This window comes from Meleagris gallopavo, chromosome 4, assembly GCF_905368555.1.
Source record: "Meleagris gallopavo chromosome 4, MGAL_WU_HG_1.1, whole genome shotgun sequence".
Classification (NCBI taxonomy): Eukaryota; Metazoa; Chordata; class Aves; order Galliformes; family Phasianidae; genus Meleagris; species Meleagris gallopavo.
Window position 1 is genome coordinate 62,337,209 of NC_139407.1, and position 24,667 is coordinate 62,361,875.

General features: G+C 36.3%; 1 protein-coding gene across 3 annotated transcripts in view; it reads right to left on the reverse strand.

Moving 5' to 3' along the window:
• The window catches only part of CFAP99 (cilia and flagella associated protein 99), a 48,683-nt gene that overhangs the window by 4,795 nt on the left and 19,221 nt on the right, over positions 1-24,667 (reverse strand). For all 3 annotated transcript variants that reach the window (XM_010710458.4, XM_031553201.2, XM_085223597.1), the window contains 9 exons: positions 23,741-23,915; positions 19,971-20,051; positions 17,329-17,394; positions 16,255-16,317; positions 12,228-12,316; positions 9,880-10,084; positions 8,605-8,746; positions 7,275-7,426; positions 3,467-3,672 (listed from right to left, as the gene is read on the reverse strand). In XM_010710458.4, the coding sequence (XP_010708760.2) occupies positions 3,467-3,672; positions 7,275-7,426; positions 8,605-8,746; positions 9,880-10,084; positions 12,228-12,316; positions 16,255-16,317; positions 17,329-17,394; positions 19,971-20,051; positions 23,741-23,915 (1,179 nt within the window). The remainder of the gene's footprint in view (positions 1-3,466; positions 3,673-7,274; positions 7,427-8,604; positions 8,747-9,879; positions 10,085-12,227; positions 12,317-16,254; positions 16,318-17,328; positions 17,395-19,970; positions 20,052-23,740; positions 23,916-24,667) is intronic.

Here is a 24,667-nt window from a genome sequence, read left to right on the forward strand (position 1 = left end):
TGAAGAACTTGTAGGACTTGAGACATAAATTCCTCATACAACTTCTCTCTCCCTATATCACGTATCTCCTAAGGAAGTAAGTTAACAGTCACTCAGATGGGGCATCAACCAGATCTCTGGGCAACCTGTGCCAGTGCCTCACCACCCTCACTGTAAAAGACTTTTTCCTTTTATCTAACCTAGATCTACCCTCTTTCAAGCTTGAAGCCACTTCCCTTTGTTCTGTTACCACAGACACTGCTAAAGAGTCTGTCCCCTTCTTTCTTGTAGCTCCCTTTTAGATATTGAATGGCCACTACTAGGTCACCTCGCCTGGAGAAGAACGATGAACAGCCCTAGCTCTCTCAGCCTGTTCCATCCCTTGGATCATTTCTGTGGCCCTCCTCTGGATATGTTCCAACAGGTCCATGTTTCTCCTGTGCTGAGGACTCCACATATGGACACAGTACTCCAGGTGAAGCCTCACGATTGCAGAGTAGAGGGGCAGGATCACTTCCTTCACCTTCCTGGCCACTCTTCTCTTGATGCAGCCCACAATATGGATGGCTTTCTGGGCTGTGAGGACACTGCCTGCTCATGTCCAGCTTGCCATCCACCAGTAACCCAGGTCTTTTTCAGCAGGGCTGTTCTCAATCCTTTTATCCCCCAGTTTGTATTGGTAGTGGTGTCTCAGGTGAGTGGTGAGAACATGCAGGCTCAAGACCAGGCTAGGTTTAATCCAAAGTAACCCCACCAAAGCACAGATTTGAAGGCTTAGCACTGACTGTTTTTACCTGTTGCTTGATTTTTATTGCATTAAATTACTTGCAATATAGACATAGCCTCACTGGAGTGAAAGAGAATTGTAACTGAAGTATATGGGCACAAACCTATAGTGCATTAGCATGTATTCCAGTAGTCAAAAATCTTTTAGAGTTCATGTTTGAAAGCTGAGAACTCAAATGTTTGTCCATCTCGTATGCCGGTGCTAATTTTCAAACTACGTGGAATTCTAGCAATTAAAGGGAAGTCCTGCATATACACTGAACTGATTCTTAAATGTTCTGCAAGCACTTATAAAGCTACTGCTGTGATGGTTGTAACGGCTTTCAATCTATTAAAGGCTGATGTTTCTGTGATTTTTCATGTTCCATTTCCTATTTTGGTTAACATATTTCATTATATGCTTGCCCAATATGCTTCTTTTGTCTTGATGTATGTCTGTAAATGACATTGAAAGGAACTTGCTTTGTAGGAACCCAATTAAACTCCAGCTGACACTAATTGCAACAGATTTGTTTAGCAAAGCTTAGCCATCGCACTTCGGCTGATTAGCAAGAGCCTTTGACATAAGACAGTTGCAGGTATAATATGTAATTTTGTGTTGATGCACAGTGGTATCTTATGAGCACCATTAGTAAGATTTGCTATGCCTATAATTATGAATTAATTCTGTAAGCATAATTTGATCTTTATATCTCCTGTGCAGTATATCAATACAATTCAAGCAATTAATCACACTCACTTGGCAGATATTTTGGGAGTCTAGACCTGTAAACAGGTTTGACGCACAAAGCCTATGGTTTGTTTAGAGAAAAATGAAAGCTGCAGCAAAAAGTCTAGCACACGTAAGTATGCCAACATGCTGTGTATTAACAGAAATACCACCACAGATTTGCATTCTAGATGATCAAGCATTAAAGACATTCCTGAAGAACAACATTGTGATGCTTCTTTATAATTAATGCTCCCAAGTTGTGACCTAGAATGCCTGGGAAGCGTGAAAAGAAATGTCTTGTAAAATTGATACTGAAAATTTATACTTCCTTCATTTGGAGAACAAATGGGTCTTCATTAAAATAAAGTATATTTCTGTATTCCTTATCATGAGTCTGAATAGAAACTTGCTAATTCAGTGTTTAAATTTATTTGTATTTTACCATCATTGGCATGGTCATCAGTTCTAAATAACATCTCAAATATATCAGGAGAAATCCATGTTAACTTCACATTCCAGCATAGCTTATTGCAGGATTGGAAAGGTTTTAGCTCTGAATTAAGACAAAGAGCCTATTTTAAAGAAACCCAGCTGCATACAGTATGTACACACTGCATATCTACCATAACAAGTGATTTTTAGAATACTTACTAGAGAAACAGGTTTTATGTAGTATACAAGTTCTTAATGCCTGGTTTGAATCTCTAGTGGCAAGCAGTGACTTGAATTGCTCCCACAGGATTTCACATAACACTGAATGCTTAGAGATGGGAATTTGTCTCCAGCTCAAAGTCTACTGCAGGTCCTTTAGTCTTCTCTCCATAGATGACAAAGAAGAGAAGGTCACTGATCTATGCAGTCAATCCACTGGAGCTGCGGTTATTGATTCACTAACCTCATTAAAATAAGTTCTTAAGTACTAACACAGTAAAACCTCACTCTTTGGAGATTAACTATCAGCTACAAACCAAATCAGAGCTGGGACCAGTGAAAACTAGTTAAATGAATACATCAATACTGCCTTCTGTAATTGAGATTTAGAACTGGAAGATAGATCAATAACTTGAATTGAACTCCTAAGTAGCCACCTTTGGTATCTAAGTGATAAACACAAATCTAAAACATGTCTAAAGATGCATAGCTTTAGCCTGATGGAATATGTCTTCAGAATGTCAGCCTGTACATCTATTTGCAAAAATAAATATGGCAAAACAAGAAGTAAAATATCAAAGTCACAAAAGAGAAAAGGTGAAAGAAAACTTGCAAGAAAAAAAGGCAGAGTCAAGATGCAGTAAAAATGGCATGAGAGCAAGAGGTGATCCATATTTTACACACTTACACAGGCTTTCTTATTGCTCAGATTTACTTGTAAATAATTTAAACTTAGATTTTACATTGCTTGTGGATGGGATCTGTCTTCTATATATGTAACCATCTATGATGGTTATGGATCCTTTATGACAATGAATAATAAATATGATAATTAATAATAAATATGCATAATGAATACAAAATTTGATCAGAGAGCCTGTAAGCAAAGATTCTTCTCTTTGATCTACAGCTATAGTATATTTAATTTATAATTTATTATTATTATCAGAAAATGATGAAAATGAGAAACCTCTTTAAATAGCAAGTAAGAATGATTATAATAAAATCAAATTAGTTCTGATTAACTAAAAAGGAGCAGAGGAAAGAGCTTCTTACTCAATACACAATTTTGGCTCTGACAGCACAGTACTCTCAATACTAGCTGAATGCAGCGTCTTCAACCATAAATTCTAGTTGATGAAAAAGATTTGTTAAATTTGATGCAAATTATTTTCGGGAGTAAAAAGAAATTTTGGTCCCAGTGTAACCTTTGAGAAAAGCTACATTGCTTTATAAAAGGGCAGAATTTTGCTCTTGACTTGTTTTTCTTCTCATGGAACTAGCAAAATATTAACAAAGTTTCAGTGTGTTAAATGTCATATACTGTTTTATACTGACTTTAATGCAGCTGCTCGTCCGAGTTCTGCTCTGAAAATGGAAATCTGGTCCAGTTTATCTAGAAGAAGTTGTTCCTTAGCTTGTTTATCTTGAATTATCTGGTCTCTCTTCTCTTCCTCTGCTGCCTTCTGTGCTTCTCTAAGTAGAGCGAGGCGTTCACGTAGTTCCACTATTGACATTTCACAAATTAAACCATGGCCACCAGTCTAGGAAATAAGAAGTATAGATTTAAATAACACTGTAAATGGCAAGGAGAGAGAAAATGAGTACAATCAGAGTATTTTGATTGTGTTCCAAATCACGCTGAATATCTTTGACTTCAAAAAAGACAGGGATGACTCTAACCTAACTGCTATTTACAAGCTGGTTTTAAAGTGTAGACATCATCTTCTGTATGTGTAAAAACACAAGGCTCTCAAGACATTTTGTGAAAAAAATATTGAAAAATAGAATAAACACAAACACAACACTTTTGCTGTGCAATAAAAATCTACTTGATTTATCATTTAGTTTTAATAAGCTTTTTAAAGTTTTGAAATCTGTAAAACTGCATCTTTTCTACTTTGGTAAAACCAAAACTGACTTTACACTCAATTTAGTCTATCATTTTTATCTGAAAAGACTAGGAGTAAGCAATGCTTTATACCCAGGAAATCGAAAACTTAATGCCCAAATTCAAAATCTGAATGTCTATTGAAGGCTTTTAAAAATTCACTTTGTAATTACATTCACAATGAGCCCTGTTATGAGATGTAATGAGATGTCTGCACCTTAGCTTTCATATGAACGCAGATAATTTCTAAACAGATTTGTGCACATTTGAAGTTTTCAGCCCTTATATATACTCTCCCTTTCCCTGAATCTACACATAAATACATCTGCATATAGGGAAAATTTGCACAAATCTATATGAATACTGATCTACTCTGGATCCATCTTTGCAAACTTTCATCCCTTTCACAGCAATTAATATTCTTTTGTTTAACAATATATTTTTGGTACACATCTTTCATGAGGATCTGGTATTATCGCATGTTATAATGGAAGACATGGGTGCAGGATATCAAGACTCCTACCAGACTCTTTCTATATAGTTGCATAATATTAGGAGTGAAACACTGGTTAAGATTTTGATCACAAGGACCTTGATCTAATTAGTTCCACAGAAAATGAATGACAAAGTTTGGAAAGGCTGAATTTGAGGAAGGCAAAACAAACAAACAACCACTCCTCCAAATGTTATTTCTAAAACTGAACAGAAGTGGTAATGATAAATATATGCAAGTAAAACTCATTACAGTCATATTAACGGAGAGAAATTATTCAGCTCAAGAGCTGATGTGTTTTCAAGTTATCCTTTCCAGCAGAAAAACAATCCCTTGTATTGAATACTGAGTTGCTTGTTGATAGAGTACAACTTGCCTTTCACAAAATAGAACATGAATGGGAAGGGAAAAAATCAACCACCAGGAAGAGAGAAGGATGTTCTGTTACAGACACATATCAGATTGTGAGTTTGGCTGCAAGACACCAAGTATGACAGAAACAGACTTAACTATCTGCTGCTACAATGGTGCTTATTATGGAGTTAGTCTGGAGAGCCTAATGATATAAACTCATCAGCGAAGGCCAATGAGTCTTGGGAATCTGTGGAGTCCTCCAACATTTCCAAGAGTTTCTCCTGTGGTTTTGGTCCCCACAACTTCTCTTTCTAAAGCTTCAAAAGTTGAATCAGTAGGAAGAAATCATCACCTCACTGTTTTTTACCTAAAGTTTGACTCTTCAATTTTGGCTCCATGGTTTCTGCTTCCACACTCCTCATGTTTACCAAACATGACCTAAACACTGGTTGTGTCTGCATGAGTACACACGAGTACAGGAATAGCATCAGAAGAAGAGTGATAGAATAATTCAATTAATCTTTTCTTTGCATCTTCTTCATCAATATGTACCATCATAGCTAAATGAAAAAGTAAATGATTATTTCTCTCCTGAGATTTCAGTGTTGAGTGAAATTGCAAATGGCAAGTACTATAATATCTTGCCACTAATTTAAGCTACTTAGTGACTGCTGAACTGTATTCACAGAAGGTGAAAGGAAAGTGTTTTGCAACAGGGATATATACCAGTGGTTGTATGTGAACACCGTAAGCAGACACCAAAAAGATTTAGGAAAGAGAAGCAATGTAATGGTAGGGATGAATACTTTCAGCACATGCATTCCAAAAATATTCAATAAAGACAGTGAAATGATTTCTAGAATAAGAAAAGTTCTGTACTTGTGCAGTAAGTAATGCTGCTACTAGAGAAACTGAAGTGCCATCAAGGGAAGAACTGGGTAGTTTAACAATTTTGAGAAGTAGTATGAATTTTATGAATACATACTTAATTTCACTTAGCCTATAAAAGTCTTTTGTAGAAAGAACAAATAGGGCAAGCCATCACCAAAAGAATGCTAAATTACTCTGAGAACCATTGTAATAGTGGGTATAAGTGAAACGTGAAATAAGCTGAGATATCATTCAGGTTGACTCTCTTGCACTTGCAATATGACCTGTATGGCCATCCTACTTTCAGCAACCTTACACTTTAGTTACTGTAGATATAGCATAAGCTTGATTTCAGTTGAGTTTTTTTAAATATTCCTTGAAACCTATTGTGATTTTCTACTTTGTCTTCTGAGAAGAGCTAGATGGGAAATTTACTTTAAAGCCATATTCTGTACTTAGTTACAAACAGAAATCCAGTGGAAGCTCTGTGTCAAGCTGGCAGCCACGTACACGGCAATGAAATTAACTACGTTCAAAAGTAAGAAAGTACTGACATTCCAGTCACCTTCATTTTCCTCAGTGAGAGCCTGCACCATTTTATAGAAGTTGCTGTGATTAAAAAAGTAATGACATTTCCACGTGCAACTACTTTGAACTGTTTTGTCTTTGCAGACTATGTCTTACGACTTTGCAGCCCACATCTTGTGACTGAATCCAGGTAAAAAACCAAAATGACCATATTTAAAATTGATGAGGTCATTTTGCATTACTCTATGTTATCCTTCTTTTCAGTTTGGAGAAGGAAAATGAAGAAGTATATTTTAGATACTCTGTTTTTTATTTAGGGTAAGATAAGAGATTTCTGGATGCTGTGTATATCTGGAAATTCTGCGAAAGTGACCAGAGTCAGGTGTATCAGCTGCTGTGAATCAATAGTAAGTTCAGGAAGTTTGGGATACATTTTCATGGACTTAATTGCATATGCACTCACAAGTCACTTGCACAGTACATGCACAACAGATAAGCAGATTTTGGGCTTTCCAGACAATCTCTTTCATAAACCTGAATGTTGAAAGTTTTAAAAGCACAGGAAATTAATTTTGTCAATTACTGTGGCAATCACTACTGCAATATGAACAACTATACATCACTTTGCATTTTGTGCTTGTGTCAGTCTTCACTGAAGACTGACAAATCTGTGACTTTGTTAAAGTGCATGGCACATGTTGTACCCAGTTGGCAGTCTCTTTTTGAAAGGTATCTGGAAATTTAGATACTGGCAGCAAAATTCAAAGGAAATTCAAAGAGCCTATGATTTCACTTACTATCAGAAGTGGTGAGTTCTCACTTATCATCAGAATATTCTCCATGATAATATTTTATAAACTTTGTGAAAATTTTGGATCTAATCTTTGTCTCATGGGGTCACTTTGTGCTTAACACTACACATCCCCGTGCAGTACACAATTCCTCTGAGTGTGTGAAACACATACAGTACACATAAATGTAAAAACAGTAGTTTTTTCCTTTGAGCTTACCTCAGTTAAGTCAACAAACTTGTGTTTAAGGATTGGTAAAGATTCAATGGCTCGTATTTGTTGAATTAATTCATATTTTTTCTTAAGTTTCTCTTCCTCTTCTTCTAAAGCTTGCCGAAGTAGTTCTCGATTTTCTTCGCAAACTTCCTGAACTGAAAGAAAAGAACTGATCTCTGTTAGCCGGTTGCATATTTTAACAAGTAGTCCATCTGGAGGAAAACTCATATGCATTTGTGAATAATGATAATAATACATATCTGGAGGTACTTGAAGGAACAATCTGTCATTGGTGGGAGGAACAATTAAAGAAAAATGAGTACTTCCCACCTCCCTATCTATCATTCTATTTAACATAGAAGCATATTGTATACATACATGAAGTAGACAATTTGAATGATTTCTTCTTAATTTCTGTTCTAATTAATGCATATTGTTTCATTTTTAAATAAAAGGATATTATACAACATCAAACACTTGTAGCTTATCAAGCTGTACATATTCTAGAAATCAGTGACCCCTAAAGCTTGGTGGGCTTTGCTATGCCATTTCAGATTGGCTAACAGTTTCTGCCACCCTCAGTACAAGTATAAAGATAGTTAAGCAGTGAAAAGTATTCTGCTCACCAAAATATGCACAATTTAAGGGAGCCCACTTGTACACTGTTAACATTTATTAACATATGTTAACATTTGTTAACATGGTATTGCATTGGAATATGTATAGCCTTCTGCCTGGATTTCATTCACTGATGTATTAACTAGGAATTTTATTTAAGAATTGTGGAGGATGTGTAACACAATTTCTCTTCATTCTAATGGCTGGTCTGTCTTGTGCTAATCCTTCTCCTTTGTGGTACTGTTCTTTTGGCATATGTCTTTTCTTTCTTCAGCTGCAATTATCTCCTCCAGACTGTCTTCTCTAAAGAAGACAATAATCTTGAGCTATGATTCTTTCAAAGAGGTTGCTAGGCAAATCCTCTCTTAATGGCATGAATCACAGGAATCTGAGCTTCCTAAATTGATTTGACAAAAAGTACAGCCATTCAAGTATGATACTTTTAGATGGAGGAGAAACCAGTTGCAGAACATTAGCATTGTAATCTTCCCTTTTAAGCAAAGTTTAATTCCCATAAGCAGTGAGTTAGAATTTCTGATTTACCTGCTACCAACTTAATCCTAAAATTCATATTCTTACATCTACGGGAATTTATATCCTGGATGTTTTCCACAACTTCCTCTTTCTTTCAGAAAAATTGTAATTGCCCCTCTAAAACAAAATAATCTGGGGACATTTGGCATCATATCTAATTTTTCTGGTGATATATAAATACCTATCTGCTGTTTGTATTTCTGAAGCTTTAGTTTAGCTTGCTTTGCATTCTTGTGTCCTTCCACGACCTTCTCCACCAGCTCTCTCATTTCTTTCCGTTCCTGTAGACATCTCTCTGCATACTCATGCATCAGCTCTGCTTTCTAAATCCCAAAAAAACAAGTTAATAAAATTCCTGATAACCAATGATATGAGTGTTTCAAATAATTGAAATAGTGCAAAGACAACTGCATTCACTGGACTATATCATCCCTGAAACTGAGAATAATATAATGGCTACAATCATTTTTGTATGGCTGAAAGCAACCACACTATGTTCAGTTGTACAGTTAGGGTTCATTTCAAGTTGCTTCTTGATAGTCTGTCTAGACAAACATAATGCCAGAGTAGCTGAAAGGTATTGTTTTAAGGACAGAAAAGGACCCCATTAAGCACATTTCCCTTTTATATTATGCCCTTTTTGAAAATCTTTGTGGGTCTATCCTAAATTGCTGAGTCACTACTGACATCTGTGAAAGGTGATCAAGAGAAAAGTAGTGGTCAGCCTACAGGGCATAGCAACAAACCAAGTTAATAGAAAAGAAAAACAGTGGACACAGCCACTTTTGAAACTATTAATTCTATAATACTTGATTATTTCTTGAGCATTTGCTTAGTTTATGAGAAAAGTGCCACAAAAAAAGTGAGTTTGGAAAAAAAAAGCTTAGCAGTGTTTTGGGGAAAATGTGATTTGCCAAGTTGGAAAATATGTTAAAAGGTACTTTCTGGCTTAAGTATTCCATTTTCCATATCTGTAGATCTACAGAGGGTTCCTATCTGAATTTTCTCCAGGAGACATACAGCCATGTAGGATAATATGAAATAAATTGAATTTATCTGTTTAAGGAAACAAATTTGTTTATATTCATGACTCCCATTTAACAAGATAATTAAATTAGTCACATATTGGTGATTTCATTGCAAATGGTGCCTAATATCTCAGTATCTGAGCAAAAAGAATATTAATAATGACATGGAAATTGGGAAGGATGCTCTACTTCTGTTTTTACTCAATTGAATTCAGAAGTGCTATCAATCAAATCAAACACTTATAAAACCTACTTGAATGTATAAACATTGCAGCGTCTGGAAGTTTTAGCATTATTTATCCATTGTTTACAGACTCCAATGAGTAAAGACACTGTTCAGAACTTCTATAACTACTTGTAATAGGCATCATCTATGGTAAATTTTGCAGTAATTGAATGCAGGCAAAATTTGAACAAAGCTGTATTACCTCTTCTCTCATTAGATCAGCTTTCTTCTTATTTTCTTGAATTACATTCTGATGGGCTAGAACTGCCTCTTCATGACTCAGTTTCCCTTGAAGCCTTCTACACTCTATTTCAGCCAACTGCTCTTCCAAATCTTTTCCACGCATCTGCTTTTGCCATTCCAAGAATTCAGACGGGTCTCCAGTCCCTCGTAGCAAATTTTCAATTCTGCAAGAGTGAAGGAAGAGTATATCATACTCTGGCTCTCCAGCCCTACTTTGGTTTATAAAACATTTCTAGAAGATTTTTGTGACATAAAGCACTTGATCCCTGCAAGCAGTCACTGTGAAGACATCCAACAGATGTATTTTAATTCCAGTTCAAGAGGTCCTACTAGGTAGAAAGCCTGGGAAAATAGGGAAGTAAGAAAGTGTATGAAGGCATGGATGTGAAAGCTGTCAGCACAGTAAAGCCCAAAGACTTTATTTACGCGTCCATTCTTATAAGGAGCAATGAGAATCAGTCCAAAGGTATGTAAATTTTCTCAGAAGATTATTTTGCTTAGCGGTAGAAAGAACTAATAAGTTTTCTCTTTGGCAGTTTTCTTGCCAACTTTGCCATAGAGAAATAAAAACTTTTCTGCTATTTCTGTTCCTGTTTTGTATTTCACCAATTAAATAATCTATAATATTGTTGTAATGAGGCAAGGAAGTATTCAGCTGTTAAGTAAAAACACATTCTTATTTTTTCTGGATGGTCAAGAGAGAAAAGCAAAGCCCTGCAGTAGGCCTCTCACAGTCCAGCAGCAAAGGACTGAATGAGCCAAGACACAAAAATGCAGTGAGTTGTGCCTTACTGTTGCTCTCCAATGTGTATATATGTATTTGCTGATTGTTAAATGCAGCCGGACATTACATATCATGAATAAAAAAAAATATTAAGGGGAACATTATTTCTTTGCTGAGTGCAATAAAATTCTGCCAGATAAAGCACGTATAATTGTATGAAAAACTTCAATATACATACACAGCTGTTAACAATAGGTGATAGCACAACCTGAGAGATGTGTAAAATCTTACTGCTGAAATTCTGATCCATTTATCAAAATTTTACACAAAAACCAAATTCAACTTTAGACAGTCATTCCAGGACTTAGAATCAGTATTTAGTCCTTATCTTGCTAAGTCAGGTGGATTAGTAAAAATACTAAATCAAAATGACAATGATACAGGTTTTATCTTAATTAAAATTCTTACTAAAATGTTCTGTATTTCTAGTTATAGAATACAGTCTGCAGCAGACATTCAGAAGCCCAATTAATATCAGCTGAAAATCTGTGCTGCATAGTCAGGCTTCCTTACGTAAGAGTTCCATGTGCACGAAATGGACCTACAAGATCTTATTACCCAACCCTAGGATTTAGTTGCCTGTATTCAAACACAGCTGTGTTATGGTGCAGCTGTGCACCACTGGATCTGGCTGCAGAGAGAAGAGATGTGTGGAAAACTGCTGAGAAAATTGTATCTGTGGAGCTTCTTCCTGGAAGCTGCATTTAAACATAGAAGCCTTTGTCCTTGGCTATGTTGCAGGTATGCCTGTGCCCAGCCTTGCACCTGCTAACCCCATCTTGTTGACTTGTCTCTGGGCTTGGCCTTGGCCTTACTCGTCCCTATAGTCTTGCCTAGCAATTGTTGGATTGCTGGCTGACCCTGCTTCCCCTTGTTGGACCCACTCTGCTGCCTTGCCAATGTACTATGGGACTGAGTGGCTTCTCAGTGAGGACACTGCCCTTGCATGCCTTGCTGTCACCCACACTCCTGCTCATCCAGCTTGTGGACCAGCATGGTCTTAGTCCTCCCATACACCTTAATGTGATAGAAAGGGGCAGGTATTTCTATTCCTATACACAGATAAACAAATTCAACTATCAACTCTGCATGCATTCCCCCCACTTCCCCCTGTCTCAAAAGAAAAAAAAAAAGTATATGAAATGTTTAACATATATGCTTAATATATATGCTCCTTTTATAACGGACACAAAGGTAGATGTGTATTTGGCTCATTATTTATTCTGAAGAACTGGAACAGATGTAACAATCAATCTTTATTGGACTTTACAAATGGACACTACCCAGAGTGCAAAATCAGAGCCACACAGCACATTATCTACAGTAAAATAATGAATTCAGTGTAAATTTTCATTTTAGTCCACTTTTTTGTTTGTCACCAATGCTTACAGAATAGCTTCTTAATGCCTTATAAAAGGTCCTTTATATTAGTTTACCTGGAGTTTGTGTAATTATTGTAATGTTGTCAATTATTCTTTATCAAGAGGTGTGAAAAATAGTCTGAGGAAGATGTGCGACCGTACCTCTGGAGCTCCTGTTCCATTTTTCGCTGATAGAGGGCACCCTCTCTTAAAATAGCTGCTGCATTTAATTTAATAGGTAAATTGTCGATCTGTCAGGAGAGGGAATGTATATACTATCGTTAGTAATGTAAACCATAAAACAGAGTATAAAAACATTTCAATGGGTTAAATAAATCGACCAAAGACAGCATAAATTTTGTTTAAAGCATTCATCTAGCATTAATCTGACATTCACAATGAAATTGCATGCTGTTTATAAACCACTCAAGCTGCTTAAGAAATCAGCAAAGTCCCCCAAGTGGATTATAAATTTGTAATCACTCTTGGACCATGTCAAATCCCTTAGAATGTTCACTTCCTTTCATTTATTCAGTGCTCAAGTTCATAGTGTGCATGGATTCCATCTGGTTTGGACAAAGGAAGTAAACTGTTTCCAGAATAAAATATTTTGAGTGCCTGTCTCTGAGGGAAGGTAAATTAGCCAAAAACATTAAAATAAAACACAAGCAGTACCTCTTACATGAAGGTCTCAAAAGTTTTGTTTTTTTTTTTTTTTTTTTCCAAATGATCACTATTTTAACTTCAAAATGTTTCTAAAACAACTGGCGTTACCAATTGCCATATCCATTTTCTAGATCCTGGAAGCAAAGTTCTCAGTGACTCAGTCTTCACATTACAACTTGGACCAGATCCTGTGGCTGCTTTGTAGTTCTTCAGAGTACTGCCTTAAGATTAAACTCCCAGACAATCTCTAAATACTGCATGAAGAAGGAAACAATCTCTTTGCCAGTTAAAAATACTCCTTGCATATGTAGACTGCTCAGATGACAAAATATAGCACCTTTGCAAATGCATATAATTAGATGTGATCAGAACGAAGGGAAAGCAGAGCAGACAGGATAAGAACAGGGATCATTCCTGCAGAAAACAAAGCTTAGTCATGACACATTTGACCTAACTCCAGAAAAAAATCTTTGGTAAATATCCAAACGTATTTAAACTCCAAATTAACAGCTTAATGAGAAGCTGACAAACAGATGCACAGAATCACTCAAGCTATATATTGCAAATATTGTACGTACTGCAGTCTCCTGAAATGCGTAAGTTAACTGGAAAATGGATATTTTGTAATTGATATTAATTAGGCAGGTTGAAGATAATGAATGTATGCTATTACCTGGAAATTCACTAAGTAGATTTACTGAGTTTTCCTCACAGATGGCAAAAAAATTTTAATGGCAAAAAATTAACTGCTTGCTTACTTATGGGCAAAATGATGACAGCTAAAAGTATTTAGGAAAAGAATGCAATTTTGTTTGACTCACTATACTTATTTTTTTCAATGCCTAACTAAATCCTTCCTTTTGGTCCACTTATCAGCCCTTATCAATGTCTTCTGCATTACACTGACATTTCCTCTTGTCATTCCTTCTCCAGCCTGTATTATACCCTATACTGGTGTAGAGTAGACATTTTCTCTAACACATGCAGAAATTTCCATATATTTGGCAATTACCTTCATAAACAGATTTCAAGTTCTGTATTTACTAAGAAAATGTGGCTGGAGAACTGAGTTAAGTCTGATTACGAAAACAAGTTTAGCTTCAGATTCTCACGTTGTTAAACAGAAGTATGAATGAAGCTCATATAGTCAAAATTATTGGAACTTCCAAGATCTGTAAACACAGGCATAAGTAAAATAACTGGAATGATTCTTGTGTTTCATGTGGTATCAAGGAATTTCTAAATTTTTCTCATTCCCTTTCTGTTGCGAGATACTTTCCCTTTTTCAAGATGAGAAAACAGACGAAATCTGGCAAAATGTAGACCACTGTAAGTCTTGTGGAAAAAGATTGCATTCACTATGACCAACTAATAAACACACAGTAGCTCACCAAAACCAATACATGGAGAGAGAAGAGGACCAGATATGAGCAAAAAGCAGATTGAGACAGAGTGATGATGCATTTGTACTGTCTCACTCTTACAGTGAAAAAGATGAATAGAGATCTTGTAACAGCAATCAGAAATAATTGTTGGTGCACACAATCAGTGTGCTTGATAGAACTGAAAAATGTATTGAACATACAGTGGGTGTTCTAAAAAGAGAAAAAGAACATAATGGTTAAAACATTATCTGATGTCATTCCTTTGAGGATAGATTATACTCTTTGTAACACATAATGGATAAACCTTTCTCTATGATGCACAGATAGGAAGGCAAAAGGAATAGAAAGTATTTTGAAAGCCAGTAACAATATGCCTGTCTCAAAAGTTATAATGGCTCCTTGAATATCATCTAACTAACTTTTATGGCAAATGTGTTTAGATGAGATAAAACTGGTTTTGATTCCAAAGAAGACACTAGAAGGTGTTAGAAATATCTCTGACCAATAGAGTAAGATGCTAGATCCACATTTTTCTTTATGTGATTTAGGCAGATGGCTTGACTCTTCTGAACTGGCACTTAGGTTTCAATTTTTTAAATTACGAGAGACAAAAGTGGAATATACATAGTCCTGAACCAAGTTCACGTAGTTACAGGTCATATGTTTGTATCTGTGGAGGTGTATCCTGAGTTTTTTTTCTTTTGAGGGCAAAAGGAATTGGGATGTGACTGTTTTCCCATAATTTATATGGCCTTAGATCATTAGTAAGCAGATTGAGTAGATGATACTGTTATTAACGACAACTTCAGTATGTGATTGTGCCTGATATTCCTTAGAATTTTTTACTAGAAGCCCAGTTCTTCAAGAAGGGAACCAGACTTCCCAAAGTCTGTAAGAACTGTATCTAAATTCAGTTTTAAAAAGTAGGCAGATCTGCTCACAAGGTTTTTTAGGTGATAGTACAACTTCTACATTTAACTATTCTGGATATGAATTTAAATGAGAGGTGACTGATTGAATGATGTCAGACTGAAGATTATCTGTAGCATAACTACCGAAGAGAGATAGCAATGTGAGTTTTCATGTATTATACAACCAAGAGTGGAACAAATTTTCTGTATTTACAGTTCTCTGAGCCTTGCAAATCCTAGCAGAGAAACATGCAGTTTAGTGGATTTTATGACCTGAGTATGTGTATAAAGGGCAGAAGATAAATAACCAGATGGACTGTATATTGCATATCAGGCAGTCATTATCCAGAGTCAGTGCTCATCATTCTTTAGGGTCTCATTTTGAAACAGTCATTCATAGATATAAGATTCTTCTGTTTCTGTGTGCTGAGTTCATTGTGCTTAAGCCATTAGTTCACAATTATTTTCTCCCTGTGGGCTATTCTTAATACTCATCATTTTACATATAAATTTTTCCCTTGGAATTGAAAACATGGTTAAAACAATATAGTTTCGTGCTGCAACTGCAGACAACTTACTTGTTAGTGTTCTGAGGGAACTAACAGGCTATAACTGATGTGACCAGCCTCACCTAGCACCTCCTCTCAGACCTTTTGCCCATTAGTCCAGGATCCCCATTTAAGCTCAGTGGGGGGTTGTCAGTGCTTTCCTGTTACAATGGAGGTAATTCAGCTCCTTGTCTCTCCAGCTTGGTATGTGGCTGTCCTTACTGGACTTCCAGTATGTACCTGCATTGATGTAGCATTGTTTCTTAACTGGTCTCCTTGGAGGCACTCCAAACCTCACATTTCATTGTTGGTGTAAAAATGATTGGCAGTCAGCGAAGTCTGTCACTACAACCACCAGCCTTGCCTTGCTCTGGGCAGACACTGTAACCTTCTTCCTGGATGGTATGGGCACTGCCTGTGCTTTTGTTACCCTTGGCTTCTAGTTTGGCTTCCTTCCTGGAGTAGCAACTCTGGGTTGCTCCCTGACCATTTCCTTGTGAATTGTTAAAGGTCTGCAGGCCTAAACTTATAAACCATAAATCTAATCCATTCCATTCTGGCCAAAGAATATGACATAAAACCAAAGATTCCATTAGACTTCACACCATCAAAAAATCTGTGTTTTTCACTCAAAAAAATTCCAAGCATATCTAGCAATGGGATCTAAAACATTACTCACCCTGCTTTGGATCTTCTGAGCCTGGAATGCTGGCCTGCTCTTCATATTGTCCTGCTGTTCAAACTAAAATCACATTTTTCCTTTTCAGAGAGATATTTTCAAATACTCAGCAAACAATGTTAGCTCCGTACTGAAAATCATTCCTGAGTATTCAGCTAGAGCAACAAATATGATCACAGGATATATTTTTTCTTGTTACATATTTTCTTGTTATACATTCAAAACTTGTTATATACACCCAGTACAGTAATATTTCATGGTAATATGGTAATATTTCATATCAAATGACAATACAAATGTAGGTCCAAATAAAAACTTATGACAAAGATTATTATTTTATTTCTATAATCTTCATTGACTAAAATAATGCCAAAGAAGTAACGGTGACATTTCATTTGCCTATTGAATTCTACCTGTCAACCATGACGGTATTCAGCTCTTAACTGAAATAGATATTGGTAAGACAAAATGTAGTGTCAGAGGATATTTCATGGAATCATGAAAGTATTCAAATTCTAATGAAGGTCATTAATTTCATTTTAGGGTGATATTGACATAAAAGTGTCTACACATCATAAGGATGAACATAGTGAATAGAATATGCAGATGTGATGAATATATTATATAAATAGTTTGTGACAGAGGTGTAAATTAGGAATCAACCAAAGCAAGAATTTCATATGAAAACAGGTATTACTGCCTCAGCTTGACTGATCTGTGGCCTTAAAAGTTAATGCAAAAATAACAGGTTTAGAAGAATATTGCTGGTTTGGAGACTTGTTGGAGTAGTACCATGGGAGGTCTCATTGTCTCAGAGTCAGGAGAATAAAATAGCAGGACCAGAACAAAAGGGTGTTGTACATTATAAATGCAAAAAGGCAAATGTCAGTATGGTTGTACAATCTGAAAACAATAATAAGGATGTGAACTGACAACACAGTTTTAAGTGACAACACATAGTTCCTAGCCCCATATAAACAAAAATTTTCAAATATTTTGAGATATCTTTACACAACTGTTATTTTCATCTTCATACTTGGAGATATTTAAGCAATGGAGTATTTTGTAGCATACCTCTGCTTTTTCAGGTTTCATGGCCGCACACCTGAACTGGTTAGTGTTTGCTTTCAGAAGCAGATCCTAGAATAAAAGCAATTAGCTTAAGGAGTATGGTACATTCATAGTATCTATTAATTTTCTGTTTGAAAAAAACCCTGCAGCACAGACAATATACTAATTTCATTCCAATGAATGGGGGTTATGGTGAGGAAGGGGTTGGCCCCTTCTCCCATGCAACTAGTGATAGGACCAGAGGAATGCCTTCTAGTTGCACCAGGGGAGGTTTAGGTTGAATATTAGGAAAAATTTCTTCTCTGAGAGACTGGTCAGGCACTGGAACACGCTGCTCAGGGAAGTGCTTGGGTCACTGTCCCTGAAGGTGTTCAAGAAATGTTTAGGTGTGGTACTAAGGGACATGATTTAGTGGGGAAATATTGGTGGTAGGTGGACTACTGGATGAGATGGCCTTGGAGGTCTGTTGCAATCTCGGTGATTCTAAACCTGGACTTACTATTTATCTGAATTGTCATTCCTCATGAAACATTTCTAGTTTCTACATAGGTTGTCTACATAGGTTTAACTGGTTCAAACTTTTGCACAGGGCATCAGACCTCATGTTAGGTCTTCCCATGTGAAAGATGTTGCTTATTTAAACCTTTACTTAAAATCCTCATAGTCATCTACAGCATATCAGTTTCACAGATAGTAACTGTTTCCACGTAGCCAATGAAAAATGGCTTTGTTTTTCTGTTAAATAAGAAGGCTGTGATCAGAAGATCTGAGCACCAATGATTGTCCAATTCCATAACAGTAATTCCAGCTGTCATTTCAAATGGGGAGGGGAGAGGGGAAGAACAAGCATTCACATTTCCTGCTTTTAGATATTTCTTTTCATTGTAATTTCTAATAAAATCTGTGAAACAGACTAGATTTTCCAATGTCTTTCTTGTGGTCAGCTGTCCATAGTATCAGCACTTTTATAACCATCTAGCATATGGTTACCACTGCTCCCACCCCATTTTTCACAGCTGGTCAGACTTTGTACTTAAAGCTGTAGCTATTACAAAAATGCTACAAAACAAATGGCATTTTCTTTTAGGACCCAACATTTCAGCTTGTTTAGCAAAGAGTCTAGGGAAGTGACCTTTGTGAATGCTTTGGATTCCTTTTATAATGTTCCAGAGGCAACAAAAACTGCTGTTATTGCAGCTATAATTTCTGTGATAGTTTTCTTTTGTTCCTTGTATTCATGCGTTTTCTTCACCGAAGAATGTGGCTGATATTTAAGTGATTTTATAGTTGTCATAGAGTTTTGAACAATATAGGCACTGTGATATCTTGATTTTCCTCCACAAATTTTCCAGGAAGTTCATACGTACAAATAAGCACACAGACAAATAGATGTGTGCTTTCTCCACAGTGGGGAAATAAGAGGATAAAAAATAATGCAGTACTGTTTGACAGTAAAATACCAACCATTGGCAATGTGATGGGTCAGCAAAAGGAACGCAAGATTTATCCCCCTAGAATTTATCACAAGTTGTAGCTTTTACTATGGTTTAGGAACAAAATCCAATGCCCCTTTCACAAGGGCATCAGGAGAGCCCAGAACAGTGATAAATGGTTTTGTATGAGTACTAGCTACTAAAAGTTAGAATAAGGCATTTTCAGAATGGAGGTGGGAGAGTTCAGATAAAAACAAGTCAAATAGCACACGTTTTATCAAACTTATCCTGTGATTGGATCGGATATGGGATTGCAGTGTGGGCAGAAAGAAAGAAGAGGGAACTGACATTTAATTAATTCCCTTCCAAAGAGAAGAAGACAGACAGTAATCTGCTTTAACCCTAATAGGAGCTAACCTAATGAACAGGTTTCATAACAAAGATTGGATCAATTCAAATAGCTAGAACTGTTTCTTTCTGTGAAGGCACATAAACAGACCCTCCTTTCTCTTGCTCTCTTAAGACACAGCTCATGTAGCAATTCAAATATCTAGATGTCTTTTTCTATGAGGGCCCTTATCAGACACTCCCTTCTCCTGCTCTTTTAACACACAGAACATGTACTCTGCTTCTTTACAAATCATGATGACTTCCCACTCTCTTAGTCCACTGAAAGAAAGAGCATGAAGTCTGTGTGAAAAAGAAGTTAAAATCTACAGATATTTTAAAATTCTGAGTAATTACATGGTTATTTATCAGTTACTACAGAAGGCAAATAAAAGTACTGAATATATTCCATATTTCAAGTCTGAACATATTTCATATTTCAAGTCTTGATTATTAAGTGAATGTGTTGAATACCCACATGTACTGTAGAAGTAAAAGAGACAATTTAGCTTGTGAAGAGAAGGAAGTAATTGAGTTTCTACTGTCTTTCATAGTTATTTGCATAATCTATCGTGTAATTCCTATTCTGTGAGTAAAAGGTGGACCTACATTCAGACAATTAATATTAAAATGAAAATGAACAAAGGGTGATAGAACAGATTAGAGAATACAAACTTCATGACTCTGGGGAAAGAGCCAGAAGTTATTAGCTGCAAAAGCAAAAATGTTTCAGATAGAGTTTGATGACTTGTGAAAACTGGTACAAATTGCAGAACAAATGATTAGAAGAAAGAAAAGAACATAACAGGTACATAATATACTTACTTCTGCTTTTTGGCGATTTTTTGTTTTGATTTTCTCTAATTGCTTTTTTTCCCTTGGAGGCTTGTAGGTGCTTGGAGGAACCTAAAAGAAAAGCAATAATATCCACAATATGGAATGTAAAATATTCAAAGTTATATAGTCTTGCAATGAAAACACTGCATTCATCTCCACTATAAATCAGCTGCAGTTATTTTTAAAATATTGTTTATTTTCTATTAGTGCCTACACAGAAGCCATGGACAGATTCCAATTAGCTGGGACCACCCAAGCTTTTCAGACCTGTCCAGTATAAGACAAGACTTGGACAATGGACCAGAAAGAAAGAAAAATCAAAAACAAGTACAGGAAAGGCTAAAGAAATAATAAACACCACAGGCCCTATGAAGGGGGAAAAGCAGTTGCTAGAAATGGAAAAGTTCTGTTTGACATCTTATAAACTTGAGCTTTGTAGCAGTTAAAAGTTAAAAGGTGAGGCTCTTTGGCACAGGGTATGGCCAAAGTTTAGGGAAGATACATACTTCACAGGTTATTAAATGTCCAGGAACTGCAGGAACTCTTTGAGCTGAAATGTTTGGAATCTGAAAAGGTTGTTGGAGAAAGCAGCAATTAAGCTTGTCTCTTCTTTGTGCTCTTCCTACACATCTATGTTTGGTCACTGCTGGAGAAAACACACTGGGCAAAATAAGCCTTTGCTTTGGTCTACTGAGACTGCCCGGATGTACTTTTGTAAAATGATATAATTGGAGATGTAGCTTAAATGTTTGGAGGTAGAGGACTCAGCCTTAATCAGAAATTCAGGCAAGAATTCACAGGAATTCAGGAAATGCTACAGATGAAACAAAAAACATATAGTCTGGCTGTCCTATGGCTGAGCAGAAAACTAGGCAGAAGGGGGGAACAGGAGCTGCATGGTTTTCATTACAGCTGAAACTTCTCAGGGATTTCAGTATTTGCTTAAGAAGAATCTGGAAAAAGACTGGATGTCTCCTTCCTGTGTGGGTGAGATAGTCTACCAGCTTACAGGACATCTGCTTAAATATTTATCTTGCTAAAAATGTTCTGCCTCCAATAGAAGTTTCAAAATTAATTCAAGAATTAATGGGAAAAATCTGTAATGGCAATGGGGGCATCCCATCTGGTTTTGCTGGACTATATAGAGAGCTACGCTTTGAAAAACTCATGGCACTGATGTACTTTCCATTGCCTTTGTTACCTGACATCATTATCTACAGGCAAAACAAATGCACAGATAGAAAAGGCCAGCAATTAAATGCATGGGTGAGACTACTCAATATCTTTGTGAGCTTTTTAAGTGAAGTGGAACTGAAAGTATTTCCCAGCAATATCTACAATTTTTTATTATGCTTTTAAGGATGGAGAAATTAAAGCCCAAAGGATTTGCAAAGAGTTGCACAGGCAGTATCAGTTTATTTCATTCTTCCCAATCATGTGCTTTACCTGCAAAACTGCAATCATCTGCCAGTGTAAGCTGAAGATCTCTCCACAGAAAATGCTGTGCTTATTCCAAGTAATTTAAGGAGGAAACTTTTCAATCAGCTGTTTCAGAAATGACCCTAGCCTTGTGATTTAGCCCTCAGGTACCATGGTTATGATTACCAATCAGGCAGACAGATAGACAACACAGCAATTACCCTTTCTAATAATAAACAACTTGCAGTTGTCCGAAGAGGATGATTACATCACTATAGGCAAGTTGTAAATGCCAGCAATAGAGAGACTGGAAAGGCTAAACTGCACCTACTTAATTCTTTAGTATAAAAAAAGAGGCTGGGAGAGACACACACCAAGCTTGCCTTTCCCCCTAGCCTGTGGTCAGGTTCACCCATGATTTCTGGCTATGCTTCTACCAGAGGTTTATTTCAGGAGCAGGCATCATGAGAATTTTAAGGAAGAACAAAATGGCATGACATAATGGCTGAGCTGACACCGTGCAGAAAGAAACAGAACTACAGGCTTTTCTATGGGGCCCTGAGACAGCAGCTCTGGATAAATTCCAGACCCAACACGGGCTATTTAGAGAGCAGAGAAGCAAATATCCAGAGAATGCCAAACGATTTCTAAGAAACTGTTCAGTTTTGTTTAATCACACCCAAAATACGCACCCAAGTAGAAATTCCTTATGTTAGATGAGGCAATGTCACAATGCCAGGAGAATATAAGCTTCAGGAAGAAGTGTGAGAGGAAAATATTGCACAGAATGATGAATAAGCACTCTGAACTTTGGTAGTGACCAGAATTCTATTTTTTTTAAAGTTACTGTTGTAAGCAATGCTTATTCTATAAAAATCTTCTGGTTTTATACATAATAAGATCATAAAGGCAAGTATTGTTTGTTCTTTGTATTAGCATTCCTCTTAATAACATACAACTCTCCACCACACAGCCAAACCAGTGTACTGCTCTCACTTTCCTACATCTTTCTTGCCATCTGGACTGCCTTTTCAGTCTCTGCTGAATGTTCATGATCTAAAATGGTGATGCTGGCAATAATGTGGCAAATCAAACTGAAGCTTTATTTGCTGATAGGCAAAGAGATGGGCACATCATATGTATTACTGTGCTAAAGGTTTTAGATTCACACAAACTATTGCATTTGCAGACTTGGCCAGAATGTAATCCAAATTTTGTATAACCCTAACAACGCAAATGAACTTCAGTAAATTAATCTGCATTAAAGCAAATTTATTCTAAGAGGGGCTGCGCAGCATAAAGGCATTAAAATGACAGCAACATGACTCATTCTTATACCGATTCAGTAGTTATTAAATGCAGTTTTTCAGAGCCCAGTATTAAGTTGTTCCAATGTAAAATTCCGTTAACTGTATAACACACTACCATTAAATTGCTCTGCTCTCCTAAGATGTAAATGGTATCTAAGAGCATTCAACATATGCATTAATTTAAAATCTGAAGTGCTAATGCAAGGTTGCAGATAATACTCAAAACAATGACTTCCAAGCTTACTTCCCACTGCATTTAAATATAGATAATTTTGAAGTCTTTATTAAGTTACTCAGAGCAACTTGATCCCAAATTCTGTTGCCTTACCCCAGTGAGGTAACTTAAAACCAATTGTGTGTCTCTGATTTGTACCAGTATGATTGAATCAGAATCTTGAACATAAATAAAATAAAAGCTTACCATTTCAAAGACAAACTCATCTCTCATTTGTATGTGAGCAATAAATTTCAACAGAAGAAAGAAAACTTAGAGATTCAACATTAATACAAATAGTGACAAAAAAAATTTCACCCTCAAGGAATTGCAAAACTGGAGTCCATCTCATCTCCACTGAAATTGCTTTGCTATTTGTTTTAACAAGTTCATCTAAAAATATCCAGCTAGTTTATGATCTTTTTTTCATTTGAATATTCTTTTCTTACCTGCTTCATTGCATTATCCAAATTTTACAAATCCAAGGACTACCACAAATTTTTATATCGTGCTTTCATCAGTGTGTATCCACTGTGTAGTTCTACGTCCAAAAGATGCAAAACAACTACAGAAAACAACCATTTCCCTTTCCTTTCTTTGGTCTACAGTTTGCTTATGCAAGATTCACTGAAATGAAAACAGTTAGTTATTTTTATAGAAATCTGACCTTCAGTAATACTGAAAATGAAATGAATTCTTGTTCGTCTGTCAAAGGTTTTAGATTTTCTACAATTATTTTGAAAGAGGCCATTAAATCACTTACCATGATTTTATGCACAAAACCACAGTGTCTCACAAAGCATAAAAAAACTCACAGGGAGACTTTTTTCCAGAGCTGGTATTGGCAGAGGTACAGGAATGGCACGTGGCTTGGGAACAGTCAAATTAAATTCCTTTGGCTGAGTGACCGTTGATATTTTGACGTTGGTAGTACGACTGCTTAACTTATCCGCAAGTTGTTCTATCAGTTGCTGTACTTTAGGCTGCCATCTTCAAATAAAAATAAGATTTTTTCATTTTATTTCGTGTTTTCTATTGTACAAACTTACAATACAGTATTTGCAGTTGGCATTTGTATGAATTCTGTAACACTTTACACCACTGTTTTCTTCCTATAAACCCACTAATTTCTACTTATGAATTAGTTGGTAAATGCTAGCCCAGAAGTAAAATAGCCAATAAGCAACTGTGTTGCCAGCTTATTTTGCAGCAGGATCTGGCTATGAAACAGCAAATCAGCTTTCGGAAGCAGAGTACTTATAGATGAAGAGAATATGGACAGACAGAGGTCTCAGTATTGTCATCATCTGACAGAGTATGCACAGATAATCTCACAGCACATGTTTTTTTAAAAAAAAAAACAAACAACAGATAAAACAATGTAAGGAATTTGGTGGAATTAACAATGAACCCTCAAGACAAGTTGGTGCCTGTTGGGCAGTTGAGATGATTTTGATTTCTCTGTGTTTGGATTTTTTGACTGTATGATGGTTCAAACTTCTTCCCAGGAATGACAGGAAGGTACAGAATTCAAGGTGGCATACAAACAAGCTATCACAAGGCTGGTTTTGTTCACAGCTTAATGTCAGTTACTGAGCCTCTATGTTTATTCAACCTGTATTACACATGCAATGGAGTTTTCCCAGAAAGTAAAAATCAGATGACTGCAAATTTATCATGATTTCTTCATGTGACTATTAGCTTAGCCACTACTGCCACTGTGGGATGAGTCTTATGAGTAC